This window comes from Cynara cardunculus, assembly GCF_001531365.2.
Source record: "Cynara cardunculus var. scolymus isolate 2C chromosome LG 13, CcrdV1, whole genome shotgun sequence".
In the NCBI taxonomy this organism is placed as follows: Eukaryota; Viridiplantae; Streptophyta; class Magnoliopsida; order Asterales; family Asteraceae; genus Cynara; species Cynara cardunculus.
In genome coordinates, this window is record NC_037540.1 from 33,444,020 (window position 1) to 33,463,532 (window position 19,513).

The 19,513-nt window shown below is 36.6% G+C and overlaps 1 protein-coding gene across 1 annotated transcript; it reads left to right on the plus strand.

Moving 5' to 3' along the window:
- Positions 1-11,820: 11,820 nt before the first annotated feature.
- Positions 11,821-18,412, plus strand: LOC112524462 (isopentenyl-diphosphate Delta-isomerase I-like). The gene is made up of 6 exons (XM_025134282.1): positions 11,821-12,064; positions 13,073-13,128; positions 14,465-14,556; positions 16,496-16,598; positions 16,675-16,812; positions 17,951-18,412. Exons 1-6 carry the CDS (start codon positions 11,859-11,861, stop codon positions 18,202-18,204), a joined length of 849 nt encoding a protein of 282 aa, XP_024990050.1. The 5' UTR covers positions 11,821-11,858; the 3' UTR covers positions 18,205-18,412.
- The last annotated feature ends 1,101 nt before the right edge of the window (positions 18,413-19,513 follow it).

A 19,513-nucleotide genomic window follows, 5' to 3' on the forward strand; every position in this document is an offset into this window, starting at 1 on the left:
CACATAATTTACTTGTAATCTTAAATTTTAAGTAATATGTATCAATAAACAGTACTTCGCATAAAACCGTGTATTATATATATATATATATATATATGTATGTATGTATGTATGTATGTATGTATGTATGTATGTATGTATGTATGTATGTATGTATGTATGTATGTATAGAGGATATTTACTTTGCAAACCATGATATTTGTACAAACCGTAAAAACCTCATTAAACCAATCATAATTTTGTATTTTGTTCATTTTTTTGTAATTATGAGAGGTTGATTAATCATTTTATTCTAGAGGGTGTTAATCATAGATTTATATCTTTATTATATTAATTTTAGATAAAATACATGAAACAGTTTCATTAAAATTTCATAAGTATTATATGAAACAACTTCATCAGAAAAAATGTATTATATGAAACAATTTCATAAGATTAAACAATTTCATGAAAAAAATTTCATAAGGTTAAACAATAAAATCATGGATGAGGGTGGTTTGCATACTTTGTATAAATATTGGTGGTTTGCATTTGATCACTCATCTCTCTCCCTATATAAATATGGGCCTAATCAAATGAGAACTGTTTTGTTTGTGGTAACCTTGAGATCCAATCTCAACCATAAATCAAAGGTTAAATTAGAAAATTGATAATTTTGGTAATTTTAACTTAAAATATTAATCAAGGGCGTTTATCCTCTCTCATCTCTCCTCTTTCCTCTCTCCAGCGAACCTTATTTCGATGAACCTTATGTGAACACAAGATACACATTATGATATCTACAAAGAATATTCATTTTGATACCCAGATATACATACAAGATGCATAATGTGATACCCTTTGTAAAGCAATGAAAATAACGAAAATGTACACTATGATACATTTCATAAAACAAAGAAAATACATTTTGATACACGTGAAACATTGTAAATGTTGTCACTATGATACACTTTGCTTCACAAACGTCTTTTAAAATACGATGTATATTAGGTAATTGATATATTAGGTAACTAATTTTAATTACATATTTCATTCTAAAAAATTTAATTAAATATTTTGATTAATTGTCAAAAATAGAATTACTATATTACTCTTTTAGTTTATTTAAAAAATATCCTTAAATATCTCAAACGAGTGGTTCACATTGGATCTCGCGGTTACTACAAACTAATCAATTCTCCCTTGAATGAGCCATATATATATATATATATATATTAAAATTTCACTGATTAGATATTATTTACTTTTTCGAATTATTTGAATACTATTTGTTGATGATTCTATTAACAACTAACATATATTTATATAGACAATCTTCATATCGTTAACCAAAGTACTCATGTTACCGCGCAACGCGCAGTTCTCACACGAATATCTCTAAAATAAGAATAAGATCTCAAGTTATAACCAATGTGAGCTTTTGATTCTAAGATTAATTAATGGTTCCCAAAAAAATTTGCTTCAACCCTAAAGTTTAAAAACGGTGATGAAAGACATTAACATGATGTGACATGGAAATCCAGTTGTTTTATTTTGATTTACATATATTGTTACTTTAGTCAATGGATGTCAATTCATATATTAAAGGTATATCATATAATATTTTTGTCTATGAGAAGGGATTGACGGTGTTGTGTGTAAAAATGATATGGTAGATAATATTATTTTAGAAATCATTATTGATTGATTTTGCATCTAGAAATACTCGAAAAAATGTTTTTATATGAATTATTAGTATTTTTTGAATTCAATGTTGTTTCTATGATAAAAAAAAATTAAAAAAATCGTACTTTTTAACTTCTCGCTTAGAGCTTATGAAATGCCAAGAATGATCTTGTGAATCACTTAGATATGTAGCGGGAAGTTCAAATAAGAACTAAGGGGCCGTTTACCTAATTGCTTACTCGGTAAGCACTTACCAATAGGAGTCCACACTATGATTTAGTTTGATGCGCAATATTTTAGTACATCAAACCATATCGAATGCTACAATTTATTGGGTAAGCGCTTACATGGGTAAGAGTCGTCATCCTCACTTATCGGGTAAGACTCTCCATCATTCTCATCGCTCTTACTCGGTAAGATTCTTGGCCCTTCTCATGTTCATCCGATAAGAAACTTTATCCGGTAAGCACTTACCAAGTAAGTGTTTAGTAAACGCCCCCAAGTCAAAATAAGAGATACGAGAACGCTTATATCGCATGTGGTTTTGGATTAAAAATCACATAGGATTTAAGTTAGATCAATGCAGGGGCGTGTGTGCATGCATCTGGCGCAACCATTTAAGAGCTTTAACTGGACCGAATTCACATGTGACTTTAGTTCAAAATTGCATGTGATATAAACGTTCTTGTGTGTTTAATTAAAAATTCACATCTTACAACCACATTTAATTCTTACGACCAACATAAGAAGACTCTCTTGACAAATGACGCTCGAATTAACAACAATAAGAAGTCACATGCCATTAATCATTCAAGATGATGTCTTAATGACACTTGTCACTATGTAGCTAAAGACGATCTCTACAGAGATACAACTCACAATCATCGCAAGAAAAAGTACGACACACATCGTACAACCATGATCAACACATGACTTAGTCCTTAGTCTTATGAGAGAGACCAGATCGACATAAGATCATCAGAATCTCAAGACTAACGTATGAATTGTAAGATCACCAGATCTTACAACCAACATTTAACATATGTCCTAAAACTTGACATGTAGTGATATGATTTCATTATGTAATATAAAGAACACTCAAAAAGTAACTGTCTTATTTAAAGTAGTAATAAATCCTCATAAATGGAGCGGTTACAAGATTTAAACAAATACATTAATAACAGTCAGTATTCATAAAGAGTGATAATTATGGAGTCAAATGTAGTAATAGCATAATTGTAACTCATGTAGGTGTTCAAGTATAGATACAAAGATCTTAAGCCAACGAGGGAAGCCAAGGAGGGAAGATATTGCTCTCGATGGTCTACAAATTCTCTCTGGAACATTCTTTAAAACTTATACTGAAGTATCTCACAACTCACGACTATTTTTAGTTTCTCACAACCAAATTATACTTACCGTATTAGTGTAAAAGGACGACATCCTTATTTGGTGTAACTAGTCACACGGTGTATCTCAGGATAACCCGTGGTTTTTCCCCTTCTTTTGGAATTTTCCTTGTCACAAAAATCTTCTGTTTGTTTGTTGAAATTTACAAATTATAGCCATTGTACAAACGTCTGACCTTAGAACATATTGTGCAATTTTTGGCTAAAACATCGTATCTCTTATTTTGACATTGTTATTGTTCAAACCCAACAACATACATGTATATTCTCATAATGACTTATGTTAACTTTTTCAATTTTGATTAAACGATGTAATATCAATTATTCATCTGAGATACAAAGACAACACTAGGAAGAATAATCTGATAAAACGAATGTTGACATTTGAATGACATTGTTCTCGTTTGGTCAATGTTTTCTTAAAAAAATAAGTTTTTAAAGTTGATTCTCCAAAATACATGTTTAAAATTTGGTTCCTCGGAAATAAAGGTTTTGAAGGTAAATAATTTGGATAAATAAATATAACATTATATACAATATGACTGACGTTCAAACGAAAATGATAAAAAGTTGAAAACGTAACAATTATGAATCATTAGATGGATTTTTATCTCGATGGATGTAATTAACATGCATTTTTTATGCTTTACAAGATATAGTAATAAGTTGGAAAAGACGAATATTTTACATCATTATGTTTTTTCAGTTTTTGTTTTCTTCCATATTGAAACTTAAATTGTCAAAGAAAATTCCAAAACCATGTAACTTGTAAAATAAATGGATGAAATGATATATCATTTTCTTTGATAATTACATTTTTTACTTATTGATACAATAAGTTTAATTTTTGGTCTTTTTATCTGTTTATGTTATGCAACATTTTAGATAATTAATACTATATATTTTTTTTAAATATTTATTTTTATTTTAAAATTTTAATAAATTAGGTCAAATGACATGGTTCAAAATAAAAATATAATAAAAAAAAGAACAAAAAAGTTCTATAATTTATATCAAAGCTTCCATTATTTATATATCAATTTATATCAAATCAAACCAATCCGGTATATTGTAGGATTTAGAGTAGAATATACGTAGACATTGTCTCTATCCCATAAGGATAATAGTTAGGTGGGGTTTAATTCGTCGGAATCTGAAAAAGTTGGAATCATCAAATTCCATTGATCAAATTTCATTCTTGCATTTGTTTCATTATTCTGAGTTTTAGTATGAAATTTCAATTCTACGTACTACATAATTAAATTCCTTGGGTTCTAATAAGAAATTTTAATTTCTTTTCATCCCATCTTTTGAGAAAGACAATGCTACCTTTATATTTACTATAATTCATTCCATCTCACCACGATGGTCGTTAGTTGTCCCCATTACTACCACCACCATTGCCGTCTCCATGACCACCACTGCCACCATCATCCCCATCCCCATCATCATCACTTCCGCTATCACCACCACTATCGTCGTCTAGGGATGGTAATGGGGCGGGGATGGGGCGGGGACCCCAATACCCATCCCCGTCCCCGATCCCTGTATGTGTCCCCGTCCCCGTCCCCGTCCCCACCGGGGATTATGATCACATCCCCATCCCCGTCCCCAACRGGGAACGGGGATCCCCAAYGGGGAAACGGGGATTTTTTTTAATATTAAAATAAGACTTAAACAAGACCAAAAAGTTTAAACTAATTAATATTATCAAAGTTTACGTCAAACATACTAAAACTACATCGAGTAATATCCGAAAGAACCAAAACATATCAAGTAAATTTCCATACTATCTACCATAAAAAAAAAATAAAACAACCACTTGTTAGTTGTTCCTTGTTTCCTTCCATCTCATTCTTATCACCATGYATGTTCCGTTATCCGAAGTTTCCATCTAAAATTAAAAAGTTTGTATATGATAATGACATAATATGAATGAAAAAACCATTAATGAGAATCTATAATAAACTTACAAAATACAAACTTAAAAGCATCAAAAATTAATGAAAGATACTCAGTATGTATGTATACCTAATTTGTTTAAATAAATTGACCAACCACAATAATATATCAATTTGGTCCACATTAGTTCACAAATCAAGAAGGCAAGTAGGTAAATAGGTAAGGTAATTAGGTAAAGACATCATTTACCAACACTTCTGTAATTGAACAATCAGAGTCATCATTTCAAGGTAATCAAATCTATGAAATAACACATCCATTTATAAAACCTTCATTTTGTTTGATGAATTGATGCAGGTCATCAATTTGACATCCTATAAGATTACAACTTCTTAATTAGGCATTACCTCTTTCGCAGCACGGAACTCCTCTAGCTTATCACTTACCAMCACTTCTGTCAGTTTCACATCTCCACTGCAGCAATCAYCAACAAGAAATATACCCGTGTCAGAAACTATGATAGARAACTTGTAAATCATGTGAACTTACAAGAAGTGAAGATGAAGAATACAAGACATAACACACCAGGGAGAGGCCGAGAGGGAGAGCCGAAGAGGGAGTAGGGTTGTCGCCGTGAGGGAGAGCCGGAGAGGGAGTAGGGTTGTCGCCTGTCGCCGTCAGCCTGTCGCCGTCGCCGTGGGCCTGTCGCAGTGGGCCTGTCGCCGTCGCCTGTCGGGAGAGAGCAGTGCAGCGCCGTGCGTGGAGCGGTCTGGAGGAAAGAGCAGCAGCGCCGGCCGCCGTGCGTGGACTGGAGGTCCTAGACTTGGAGGAGAAATGGAGAGATATCATATATCAAAGCCGATTAGGTTCTACGATTTAGGAGAAAAGTGTTAAGTGTGTGGAGTGTGGAATGGGCTGGAGGAAGGATGCATTCATTAACATTTTACAGCCCAAAGCCCAAATTTTTATAAAACATATATATATATAAAACGGGTACGGGGCGGGGCGGGGAGTGCTATACCCGTCCCCGGCCCCATCCCCGGATTGCTTCAAGCGGGGATCCCCGTCCCCGTCCCCGGGACCCGGTTTTTCGGGGAATCCCCGTCCCCGATCGGGGCGGGTGGACCGGGTTACCCGACGGGTCGGGGTCCATTACCATCCCTATCGTCGTCTTCATTGTCATCACCGTTACCGTCGCTCCACCACCAACTCCAGTTAAATTATTATTAATTTTACCATTATATAGTATTTATATTCTAAGCAATTGAATATGAAAATGTTGTAATTGGGTATTTTGGCCATTGATCATTATTTTTTATTATAATTTCGAATATATGTTTAGCAAACTAAATGTTAGAAATCGAGGGCTTGATCGTAAACCACAGTTTATTGGAATAGAATAATTTATGTAGTTATCTTCCCTTACCTTGTGCCTTAAGTTTAGGGACTTCCATTTTTATTTTCTTAATTCATGTATTTATTCTGTAATTGAAAAGAAAATAACTTTGAGCCATTAATTTCTATATGGTATCAGAGCAGGTTAACCAAACACACAAAACCCTAGCCGTTCAACAAATCATGACCAGCGACACTGAAGGTTCGGCTGGAAAGAAAAACGAAAGCGGACCAGACGTGAACTCCCCGCTGTATATTCATGCCTCAGATTATCTGAAACAGATGCATGTCAACGAAATTCTTACTGACAACAATTATAGGGATTGGTCTCAGGAGATCATGAATTTTCTCTTTGCCAAAAACAAGGCAGGTTTCATTGATGGGTAAATCAAGAAACCAGAGAAGGATTCAACTGACTACATGCTCTAGATGTGTTGTGATGCCATGGTGAAAGGTTGGCTAACGACTGCGATGGAGAAGGAGATAAGATCCAGGTAAAGTATGCCAACACCGCTTCTGAGATCTGGACTGATCTAAAGGAGCGTTTTGGAAAAGAAAGCGCGCCGAGGGCATACGAATTGAACCAAACCCCATTGATGACACATCAGAATGGAGCCACCGTTTCAGTCAACTACACCAAGTTACGTAGCCTATGGACGAGATTGGATCTGTGTTGCCGGTGCCCAAGTGTTCTTGGAACGGTTGTACATGCGACGTCGACAAAAAGGTAAGTGGGTTGAGAGAGAAAGAAAGGCTCTATGAGTTCCTCATGGGTCTTGATAGTCACTTCTCCATGATCAAAACCCAAATACTCGCCATGAATCCCATACCAAGCCTTGGGAATGTGTACCACCTCGTGGCTGAGGACGAGTGCCAGAGAGCTATATCAGCAGATAAGAAGTCGGCTACCGAAGTTGCTGCTTTCAAGGCTTTTGTACCGATACGACGAGAAGGAAACTAGAACCAAAAGCGTGACAAACCGATTCAAAAGGATGCCAAACGGGTTGACGTGATCGAGCATTGCACCTTCTATGGAAAGGATGTGCATTCACGAGACGGTTGTTTCAAACGGATAGGCTATCCAGAATGGTGGTCAGGAAACAAGAAACATGAAGAAACAAAACCTAAAGCCGCCTTCATCGAACCTGGATGCAACTCTCCAATTCTCGGACTAACCAACGAACAATATGAGTATTTTTTGAAGCACTTTTCAGAAATGAAAGCTCCAGTAAGGAAGTTAATGCTCAAAAGGCGTTTATGACTGGTAACGGTAATGACAATGATTATTAGGTGGTTGACTCAGGATCTACTGATCACATCACCTGCGATGGTAGTATCCTTGAAAATAAAACCAAAAGTTACTTTAAAACCCCGATTGTCATTCCCAATGGGGATGCAATACCGGTTGAAAGGAAAGGAGAATGTCTTTTGCCAGGAAGAACTAAAATAAAGGAGTCTTACACATTCCCAAATTTACTTGTAATCTTTTATCCGTTAGTAGACTGAGCATGGTTCTTCAGTCCGCTATAACATTCTTTCTGGATTTTTATGTCATGCAGAAACTTCAGACGAGGAGCTTGATTGGTGCGGGTGAGTGCAAGAATGGTCTGTAACGAATGGGGATGATTGGAGGTGAGAAGAAGGCAATGACTACGACTGTGGATATCTGGCACAAAAGATTGGGACACGCATCCGGTGATAAACTTACTCACATAGATTTTCTTAGTAATATTTCTTTTGATAAGATTTGTGATTCTTGTTCCAAGGCAAAACACACCAGACTTCCTTTTCCATATAGTAATATTAAAACCAATGATCGTTTTGAGTTAATACATTGTGATATCTGGGGGAAATATCGTGTTCCTTCTATTTCTGGGGCAAATTATTTTCTAACCATATTCGATGACTTTAGTTGAGTTGTCTGGGTTTTTCTTCTAAAATTCAAGCACGAAGCAAGCAACCGTTTGATGAGTTTTCACAACATATAAAAACTCAATTTGGAAAACCCATCAAAAGAATCCATACAGACAATGGTGGTGAGTTTACTTCAAGTGACATGCTAAAGTTTTACAATGAACACAGGATTTTGCTTGAAACTACTTGTGCACACACACCACAACAAAATGGGGTTGTGGAAAGAAAACACAGACATTTGCTTGAAACCCGCTAGAGCCCTAAGGTTTGAAGCCAGTTTACCCAAAAGATTCTAGGGAGAAGGTGTCTTGACAGCAACGTTTATCATCAATCGGTTGCCTTCCAAGATCATTGGGAACAAGACACCCTACGAAATTGTTTTTAATTAAAAGCCAGATCACAGTTACATGAAGATTTTCGGGTGTCTAACCTACTATAGAAACACAACAACCAATGGAGACAAGTTTGAAGTGAAGGGGAGACCGAGGGTGTTCTTGGGGTACCCGCAAGGTACAAAAGGTTATAAAATCTATGACATTAAAGAGAAGAATATCATTATATCCATGGATGTTCGATTTTGTGAGAATAAAATTCCTTTTGAAAAATTAGCCCATACACAAGAGGAAACAGATCCCTTCGATCCACAAGACCAATTGGCCTAACTGATGACCCACATGGGCCCCTCGATTTCAGTAGCCCTTCTGAGAACGATCAGCAGGATAATGACGATGACTTGGGTCATGAAGTTCTCCCTGAAGGCCTAGATCACGAGACTTCCAGCCCAGTCTTGAATAACATGGGCAACATGGATTATGAGGTAGAAGAAGCGATACCAGACCCCTCGGATCAGCTGAGTCGACCCAACCGACATTGGTCTCAACCAAAACTCTCGATGACTTCGTCGTGTAACTCCCCCCTTCGGTTGACAATGCTCAAACCCCACAACTCAAACTTCCTCGACGGTGCACCCTTTATCTAATTTTGTCTCGTATGAGCATTTTAACTCTCATAAAGTTTTTTTAGCGGCTATCGATTCCACCGATGAGCCGAAATTCTTTCATCAGGCCATCAGAGACGAGCGTTGGAAAGAGGTTATGAGAAAATAAATACGTGCTCTCGAAGAAAATGGTACATGGGCACTCGAAAACTTGCCCGATGGAAAAGTGTGCCATTGACTCCAAGTGGGTATATAAAGTCAAATACAAGCCCAATGGGGACGTTGAGAGATACAAAGCACGTCGTGTAGCGAAAGGGTTCACACAGACAGAAGGAATAGATCATCAATGATACTTTTGCTCCCGTCAAGTAGTCATGGTTCGAGCTCTTTTGGCAGTAGCTACCAAGAACAATTGGTTTACCCACCAATTTGATGTGAACAACGCCTTCTTGCACGGTGATTTGACTAAAGAGATTTACATGAAAATTCCACAAGGATTTGCTAAAGAAGGTGAAACAAAAGTAGGCCAATCGAGAAAGTCCATCTATGGTTTGAAGCAAGCTTCGCGGAACTAGTATCACAAGTTCACCAATGCTCTTCTTGCTCTTAAATTCAAACAATCCAAGGCGGACCACTCTTTGTTCATCCACCATCGAAAAGGAAACTTTTTAGCGGCCTCATATATGTCGATGACGTCTTCTTAGTTGGCAACGACATCACCAAAATGCAACACACCAAAACCGACTCGACAACAAATTTAGTATCAAAGATCTCGGAGATCTCAAGTACTTTCTCGGCATAGAAGTTGCTCGTACTGTCGAAGGTTTGGTGTTGAGCCAAAGAAAATAAACCTTGGACATTCTTGCAGATTGTGGTTTCGAAGGATGCATACCAAGTTCTTTTCCTATGGAGCAAAACCATAAGCTAGACAAAAGTGACGATGAACCTCAAGTTGATGCTAGCCGCTATCGACACATAATTGGTCGCCTCCTTTATTTGCAAGCCACTCGACCGAATATTGCCTACTTTGTCAATATCTTGTCTCAATTTGTGGCTGATCCACGACAACCCCACATGGATGCGTTGGATCGCACCTTTTGATACCGGAAAACCACACCCGGATAAGATGTTCTGCTTCTGCGGCCAGGCGGCTATACTCTTACGGCCTATTGTGACTCTGATTGGCTTGGATGTCCTTACACACGTTGATCCAGGACCGGTTATGTTCTTCTTCTAGGTGGTGCTGCCATCTCTTGGAAAACTAAGAAGCAGTCCGTTGTTTCTCGTTCCTCTACCGAAGCAGAATACCGATCGATGGCTTCCATTGTTAGCGAGATCCTATGGGTCTGATGGCTCCTACAAGGACTCAATGTTGCTTCCGCTGGCCCAAACCCATTGTTCTCTGACAATCAGACTGCTCATCACATAACTAATAATCTTGTGTTTCATGAGCGAACTAAGCATGTTGAGATGGATTGTTTTTTTTTGTTCGTGAACGAGTTGATTCCAAAGAAATCCAACCTTTCCCGATTGACTCCAAAATGCAGATTGCTGATCTTCTCACCAAAGGGTTGTGTGCTTCACAACTTCGTTTCTTACTTGACAAGATGGGCTCTCGAGATCTCCATGCTCTAACTTGAGAGGGAGTATTGGAATAGAATAATTTCCATAGTTATCTTCTCTTACCTTGTGCCTTAAGTTTAGGGACTTCCATTTTTATTTTCTTATTTCCTATATTTATTCTGTTAACCATTAATGAAAAGAAAATAACTTTGAGCCATTAATTTCTATACAATTATCATTTTCGCATTTACCCTGACTACCGTTATCACCATCACCTTCACCCCAACCACCACCATTGTCGTTGGTTGTCGTCGCCATCATTGTCGTTGGTTGTCGTCACCACCGCCATTACTACTACCACTCACCACCACTAGTCACTACCATAGACACCACTATCGTCTCCATCCCACCACCACCAATATATTCAATGAACCAAACAAACAGATTATAAATGGACGTTTTGGTAATTTATTTTTTGAAGTTATATTTAGCAAATCAAACAAACAAGTTCAAATTGTTTTCACAAATTCCATTCAAATTCCTGTCAAATCAAACACAAAATAAAACCTGGTTAAATTTCCTTCCAATTCATTTGACATATCCCAATTCAGCTGTGAACCAAACGCCACCTAAATAATCCTTTTCATAGAACCTGTAAAAGTTTCGAGGCACTACCCTTTGGACGCCCCGTATGAGGGTGCAACCCCTTGACCCCACCTTAAGACGATCTAAGGTGATATGTCTAACATTTGTGAGTGTATACTCCACACATCCTCATTCATGTTATGTTTGCCGTGTAATCTAGTCGATCTCAAGTAATTTATAATTATACCAAAAATACTTGATAACATTAAACTCTGAAGAGATAAATTCTAGTTTCTACTGACCAAGCATATAATCAATTTAATTAACAGATTTCAATTCCCAAAGATTTTATTACGAGAACCAAAAAGGTTATTTTAATTTTTGTAAATGCTCATGGATTGATTGATAGTATTATGTTAGGTGGATATCGCCGTTTTTGTTTTTGATTTCAACAACTGGCAACGGATCTTCAAGTCCTATTCGCCAAAATGTTGAAATTTCCCCCTTTTAAAACCGTTGCTACCACCATCCTCTCTTCTCCATATCCTTCCTTCTGTCTACCTCCTAAATCTCCCTTCACTCGATTCCCCTCTCTCACCGTCGCTACTGTTCTCTTCCGCCCTTTTTCCACCCTCGACATGGGTGACGATTCCGGCATGGATGCTGTCCAGAGACGTCTCATGTTCGAAGACGAGTCGGTTTTCTCTTTTGCTTCATTTACTACAACTTTATTGAGTTTTCTCTTCAAGTTTAGCCCTATGTTTATTTCTACTCTGATTTTAACGCTAATTGTAGTTTCACTGTTAAAAGAAATGGAGAAAGAACGCCTAAACTGTGCTGGAGTGGGCATTTCTGACCATACTACTTGTGTTTTTGATGTAAAATGACCAATGAAATTGTAAATGTTGAGATTTTTTTAGGCTCGTTCTAGCGTAGTTATTGGTGCGAACATTTCTAACCACAGTATTTGTATTTTTATGCTAAACAACCATAGAAATTGCTTAAAGTCTCTTGTTCTCGCAATATTTTAAGTTATTCTGTATCTTAACAAGTAAGGTGCTACTCGGTCAGAAAAAGAAGCAACAGCTCTTCATAAGTTACTGTAAAGTTGCAAGTATGCCAGTGTTCTAGGAAGTTCTAAAATCAATCACAAACCCAGTCAACCCACATGCTGTGAATTAGAGGAGTAATATGTTACTAAATTCAATTTCTTTTGATCCACTTGATAACGTTACTAAAATTTGTGTTCATCTTATTTTATTTGTTTTGGTTGACTTCTGGTTTTGGTGGTTGGAGCATCTCATATTTGTTTAACAAGCTGGCTCAGGTTTGTGGGCTAGTCATATGCAAAGAATTTTAAACCTTTTGATGGACTGGTTTGGTCTAAAAATAAAGAAGAGGCTATTAAAAGATTTTTCTTTATTCTTATCTTCATATTAAATTGACCAAGATCATGTGGCGTATGTTTCTACTATTATGTAGGTTTGAATTCTGATTCTATGTTTCAGTTTAATTCATGGAATTTTTTTAATTTAATAATTGAGAACTATTATAAAAAAGTAGAGTTACTTCTTTTTCCTGTCTGGGGTCAATCAACTTATGAAAGATTTTGATGTTTACATTCAAGTTTCGGTATTTGACTTCATAAGGTATGGGCTGTGCCAATTTAGTGACAGTTTTTGGGCCTTCAAATTTTCTGCAGATGCATTTTGGTGGATGAGAATGACAAAGTTGTTGGCCATGATACCAAATACAATTGTAAGTATGATTTCGCTTATCTGCTTTGGAGTGGCTTGAATGTTGTAATTCTCTAAGCACATATTGTGCCTAAGATTGTGCATTCTATTCTTCTCATCAAATTGACCGTTCTAAAAGTAGTTCCTAAAGTATTTCTGTTGGTGCAAGAAAAGTTTAAGGCAGTGTATGTGTTGGTGAAATTTATTTTGTATATAACTCCTAAACTATCTGTGTCAAATTCCTTTTGTATTGGTGAGATTATGTTAGTGTATAAATGTCATTTATGACTAAGAATCTTGTACAATAAAACTCTTGTGGTTTTGCTACAAAAAGTGAAATCAACCATTATATATGGAAAACAATCTGACTGTTTCTACCAATTCACCCAAAGAAGTCTGCTTCCATTATTTGAGACCTTTAGTATTGTAAGAATGGAGGCTATTGTTTACTAGGCAACATGTTTTCAGTACGTCTTTTCTCCATTGCGCATAATGTAAGAAATAAATTATTTCAATTCGCTGTTACATTTTGGTAATCTCTCTATTCATTAATGCTTGCATGCAGACCAGTTGATAAAAGATGGGTGTCTTGTCGCCATTGAGCATCTCTTGTGAGCTTGTTTAATGTGAAAATTGATTATGTGTCTCTGCTACAAAGGCACAAGCGGCATAAAACTTTATTTCCAAGTCCACTATGCACTTGATAAGTGAAAACAGTTTTAACAAAGTCCTTCCATTGTTCCACATCATAAGAGAGCTTATTAGCACCATTTTGTTAGAAAGATCCAGTTGATCATATACTTCTAATATATAGACCTTATTTCTCATTGCTGGATGCTTTCCTCTTATCAGAGTTGGGTTTGTTTGAAATGACAAATACTAACATCATAGTTGTTATCCTATGATATTGATGATACATATAGTTGTTGGGACACAGTTGGTTTACTTTTAATCTACAGACCTTGTTCTATTACCTTGGTTACTTTTCTATCATCAACTCATCAACCACCTTGTTCACAAGGATGGATTTTGCTATAGAACTCACTAAATAAGTTGCGAGGAATGTTAAATGGAGACATACATGCTAAAGATGCTAATGTGTGCTACTGTTTCTAAAGATGAATAGGACATTCCACAGTTTTTTTTTTATCTGTGGCCCATATAAGCCTCGTCTTAACTTTTATGTATCAATAGCTTAACAAGTACTACTTGCTTACCTGGTAATTGTATGTCCGTTATGTCAACACAATGATGACCACTGATTAAAAAAATTAATCATCAGGACATCATAAAATTATTGGTTGCTTAATATCGCTGTCATGATTGTATTATTGAAAAAAACATTGCTGAATATGCAGGCCACTTGATGGAGAAGATTGAAAAAGAAAATTTGCTACACAGAGCATTCAGTGTCTTCTTGTTCAACTCAAAACACGAGTTACTCCTTCAGGTATATCAAAGGATATGCTATGCTGAGTAGCGCTTATGTTTGCAAGAAAATATCGTCTACTAGGAGGTGGCTTTTGCATAACTAGCCCCTCCTATCTTTACTGGTATAATTGCACATATGCATATTCAATAACAAAGTCCCACTTTACCAGTCTTGTTCCATAACAAACGACTAATTGCACACACACACAACACACACACACACACACACATATATATATATATATATATATGCTGAGCATTAATTGTTCATTTATTTTTGCTTTTGTTTTTCATCATTAGTGATGGAATCTTATGATGATTACCACATATACCACATCATTGTGAATTCTGTAGTTTCTTTATTCCTAAGGTATTCACTGGCAGAGACACAATTATATGGCACTGCCTGAGATAGTGTTTACTGGTAATCAACTCTCTTAGGGATCCTGTGCTAATATTGAGGTAGGAGATTCAGGAGCGTGTGAATACAAGGGCTAATAGTATGATTTGTCAAGATTATAAATAATCTACAAATTGGTGTCAACATTTCTCCAACACCAATAATCCTCCAAAACGAGAGACGCTGGGAACTCTCAACACTTGACCAATAATCTGCCATTAGACTTCAAGTAAAGGGACACTTAAGTGGACAATGAGCTCTTTGACTTCATGGTTACATGCTAACAATGCATTGCACAACTGAATAAATCATTTTAATCTGTTTTAGTGCTACATGGACTCGGTAACACTAGTAATCCTGACATTATAATATGATTCTGGTTATCATATTGCGTCATCACTACAAACGTGCTTAGTAATATGAAAGATTTTCTGATTACCTAACATTAAAATGGTTAGTGATTTTCTTCTTCCTTCATATGTCTTTCACATTGTCCCCTGTAAATAATCTCTATTGGTAATACTCCCCCCGTTCCAAAATAAATGTCATACATTTCTATTTATGTTTGTCCGATAGAAGTGTTCAATTTCAAAAATAGATAACTAAATTCTCAAATCTACCCTTAATTAATGCACAAATATTTAAGAGTTGTAAAGAGAAGGAAATTAAATAAGGGTAAAGTTGTCATTTGGTTGACTAAAAAGTGTGATATTTATGCATGTATAAAACTGTGTGCCGTTTCTATTGTAGACACTTATTTTGGGACTGAGGGAGGATTAGATATTATACCAGCATGGATCTCACCTGCATCATTACCCTCTAAATGGTCCAATATTGTTCCCGATTCTCTTGTTATTTTTGTTTAGGATGCGCTAGTATTTAAAGAGGGTCAATAGTTGATCTTAACTGATGTGGAGATCACATGTAGTTTGTCTCATTGTCTTCCCATCTATCTTGTGTATCATCACATAAACTGAAGTTAGAGCTAGATCCATCAGTCTTGAATTCCACAATTTGCTTAGACATGAAAATATCATTTGTGTAAGAAAATAATCAAACAAGAATTTCTTCTTTTATTCTTAATATCTAAAAGGTTCCTATTTTTTTATTTTTTTGAAACAGCAAACCAACTCACCTACACATGCCTTCAAAAGAGACTTTGACTCACAACCAGAGGGTCATAGAGCCTTATTTTGAACCATGGACCAAAGGCATCTTGGTTTTAACTGATCCTTTTCTATCTGTTATATTATAAGTCTTATTGCCTGCTGCACTCACCTTTGTTTTGTGCAAAGCCAAGGGTATTCATGAAAACAACCTCTCAATCTTGGTGGTTGAGATAAGGTCTGCTTATATCCTACCCTTCCCAGACCTTACTTTCAAGTGGGATATACTGTGTCCGTTTGGTTCAGTTTTGTTTCCATTCTATGCATTTGAATGATCTTGTACCTTTTTGCTTTTTAACATTGTACTCGGTTTTCTTTTGTTTTTTTTACTTTTGTATTCATTTTGTTCAACTTTTTTAGATTGAACTTTCTAACATGTGGTATATCCGCAGCAACGGTCTGCTACCAAGGTGACTTTTCCTCTGGTATGGACAAACACTTGTTGCAGCCACCCGCTATACAGGGAGACTGAGCTTATTGACGAAAATGCCCTTGGTAATGCGATATCCCAATACCTTTTATTGTAGTTATCGTGAGGAATTCATTTTTATTTTTGTCGTAATTTTATTAGGGGTCAGGAACGCTGCACAGAGGAAGCTCTTGGATGAACTCGGTATCCCTGCTGAAGATGTTCCAGTTGATCAGTTTACCCCCTTAGGTCGCATTCTGTACAAGGCTCCATCCGATGGGAAATGGGGAGAACATGAACGTAACATCTCTTATCTCGGTTTATTTTGTATCTTAATGTGTTCAATCTCCTGCTCAAATTCACGTCTTTGCCCTCTCAACCATATGGCCACAATGCATCACTTTGAATGACGTCCATTGTAGTAGTTCGGTTGAAATAGTTGCACAAACATGAATGCCAATCGGCTCTTAGAAGCATACACTTAAACATTACCATATCCTCCCCAAAGAGAGACTCAGAGTTTCACTTGTGGTCAAACCAGATATTTTCGAGTTAATATTTAACATCAACTTATGAGAAAGAGGTGATGCATGATTTATGTTTTTCTTCATATTAGTAGAGATGGATCAATTTAGTTGAGTTTTTAGGGTTTGTTTTTCAATTATTTAAGCTTTTATTATTTCCATCCCGCCCTTCTCATTTTTTGAGAATTCTACTCTTTAAACCATCCATTACCATCACTCCGTTGCTTCCGTAAGAAGTGGCACAGTTGACTTCTATACACAGACCTTTGACTTAGGGGTTGTTTACCAAACGTTTATTCAGTAAGCACTTACCGACAAGAGTCACCATCACCACCCTCATTTTCTTATCGGGTAATATTTTTGCCATCAAAATGAATTGTTGGTAAGCGTCTGTTACCTATTATTCTATTAACCACTAACCGGGTAAGAGTCTTCTTTCTCACTTATCGTAAAATTCTCGGTTCTTGCAATGCCTCTTACCGGGTAAGATTCTTGGTCATTGTAATGTCATGCTTAACCATGTAAGGTAACCGACACTGGTAAAGGCTTACCTGGTAAATATTTGGTAAACGGCCTTACCTCCCCATGATGGCCGTGGGACCAGTATGGTGGTGGCGTTCTAGAGGATGACGTTAGACCCTTTTTGTGGAACACAAGCCTTTGACTTTTAACCTCAAATTCTTTTTGTGGTACTGCCTTTCTTATTTCAAGTTCTTTTGTTTTATCTCCGCAAATATTTTGAGCAAAAGGTTTATCCTTTTTTTGGAAGGTCTTCCACGGGAACAATTGTTCTATTCTTTGGGACGGAGTTCAGCTCTATATACATCCCCCCGACCTGTTTGGGTTGTTTTGGTTTTGTATTTCTTATGATGTATAATGTTGTAATCAACTTTTGTATTGGTCTAAATTGGCAGTTGATTACCTGCTTTTCATCGTACGTGATGTTGGTGTGAATCCTAATCCAGATGAAGTGAAAGATGTAAAGTATGTGAATGCGGAAGAGTTGAAAGAGTTGGTAAGGAAGGCAGATGCTGGGGAAGAGGGTCTGAAGCTCTCCCCATGGTTCAGGTTAATCGTTGACAATTTCTTGTACGAGTGGTGGGACCGGGTCCATAAGGGAACCTTGCCCGAAGCCGTTGATATGAAAACCATCCATAAACTCACTTAGAATCACTAGCCATGTTGAGTCAAGTCGTAGTAATGAATTCGGGTGTGAGTGGGTGGTTTGGTACCGAAACCGATCTCCCCTTTTAAAAGCTTTGTTGACGGTCAGGTTTGCACGATAGCATAGGGTTATGCTATCGTATAACGAAATAAATGGCGTATTTGTTTGAACAACTTTTGTTTTCATGCGTAATACATGCTCATTATTGGTTTTACTTTTGGATCAGGATGAGGTAATGAAGTTACATAGGATCGAACATGATACGAACCAGACCTGTTGTGTTGATTGGATTCAACACAACAAGTTGGGTCGTATTAGAATATGAAAGCGATCCAAATCCTATGGGGTTGTTTTGTTCGTAGATTCTGAAAAAATATGATGGAATTGGAATGTTAAATTCCATTGCCAAATCTTTATTTCCTCGTTTGGTTCATTCTTTTTACGAAATGAATCTTTAAAATCCTACAAATTTCACAAATAAAAGAATTTAACATTTCTTAGCAACTACATGATATCTTGATGGAATGAAATTTTCTATTTTCATAATACCGAATATGCCCTTAATCTAATATATTCCAATCTCATAAAACTCAATATGACCATTGTCGACCACCACCGTTGACCACTACCGCTCTGAACCATCGTTGACCACCACTGATCTGAACCACTGCCGACCACCCGCAAACCACCATCGGCCACCGCCGATCTGAACCACTACGAACCACCACCGATTTGAACCACTGTCGACTACCATCATCTGAACCACCCTGCCATCTAAACCACAACGGACCACCACCGATCTGAGCCACTGCCAACCACCGCCGATCTGAACTACTGTGGACCATCGCCGATCTGAACTACCGTGGACCACCACTGATCTGAACCACTGTCAAACACCGTTGATCTGAACCACAGCCGAACACCATTGATCTGAACCACAACTGAGCCCCGTCAATCTGAACCACCAATGAATTAGTTGTTTTATATGATAAAGAATTAGTTATTTGAGACAATTTTAATATCAATTTAGTAACGTGGTTTGGTTTATGGTTATATTTTATTTATTAAAATATTTTTACTTTTAAAAAAATTTAAAATTTTCAAAAAGGGCATTTTGGTCATTTACCAATATTTCATTTAAATTCCAAAGCTACATTCTGTGAACTAAACAGACAAATTTCAATTCCTTAATGGATTCAATACCAAGGTATAACCCGACAACAATTCATTCCAATTCCTTGAAAGTCAAATTTCTTTAACAGATTTCATCTTATTCAAAAACATTATGCGAACCAAACTCCCCCATGGATTT

Bases quoted from the DNA above. Each gene is read 5' to 3' on its own strand.
- LOC112524462 (XM_025134282.1), top strand. From the start codon at position 11,859: ATGTTGAAATTTCCCCCTTTTAAAACCGTTGCTACCACCATCCTCTCT. The intron at 12,065-13,072 runs GTCGGTTTTCTC...AATTTTCTGCAG, and splicing joins CGTCTCATGTTCGAAGACGA to ATGCATTTTGGTGGATGAGA. The intron at 14,557-16,495 runs GTATATCAAAGG...GTATATCCGCAG, and splicing joins AACACGAGTTACTCCTTCAG to CAACGGTCTGCTACCAAGGT.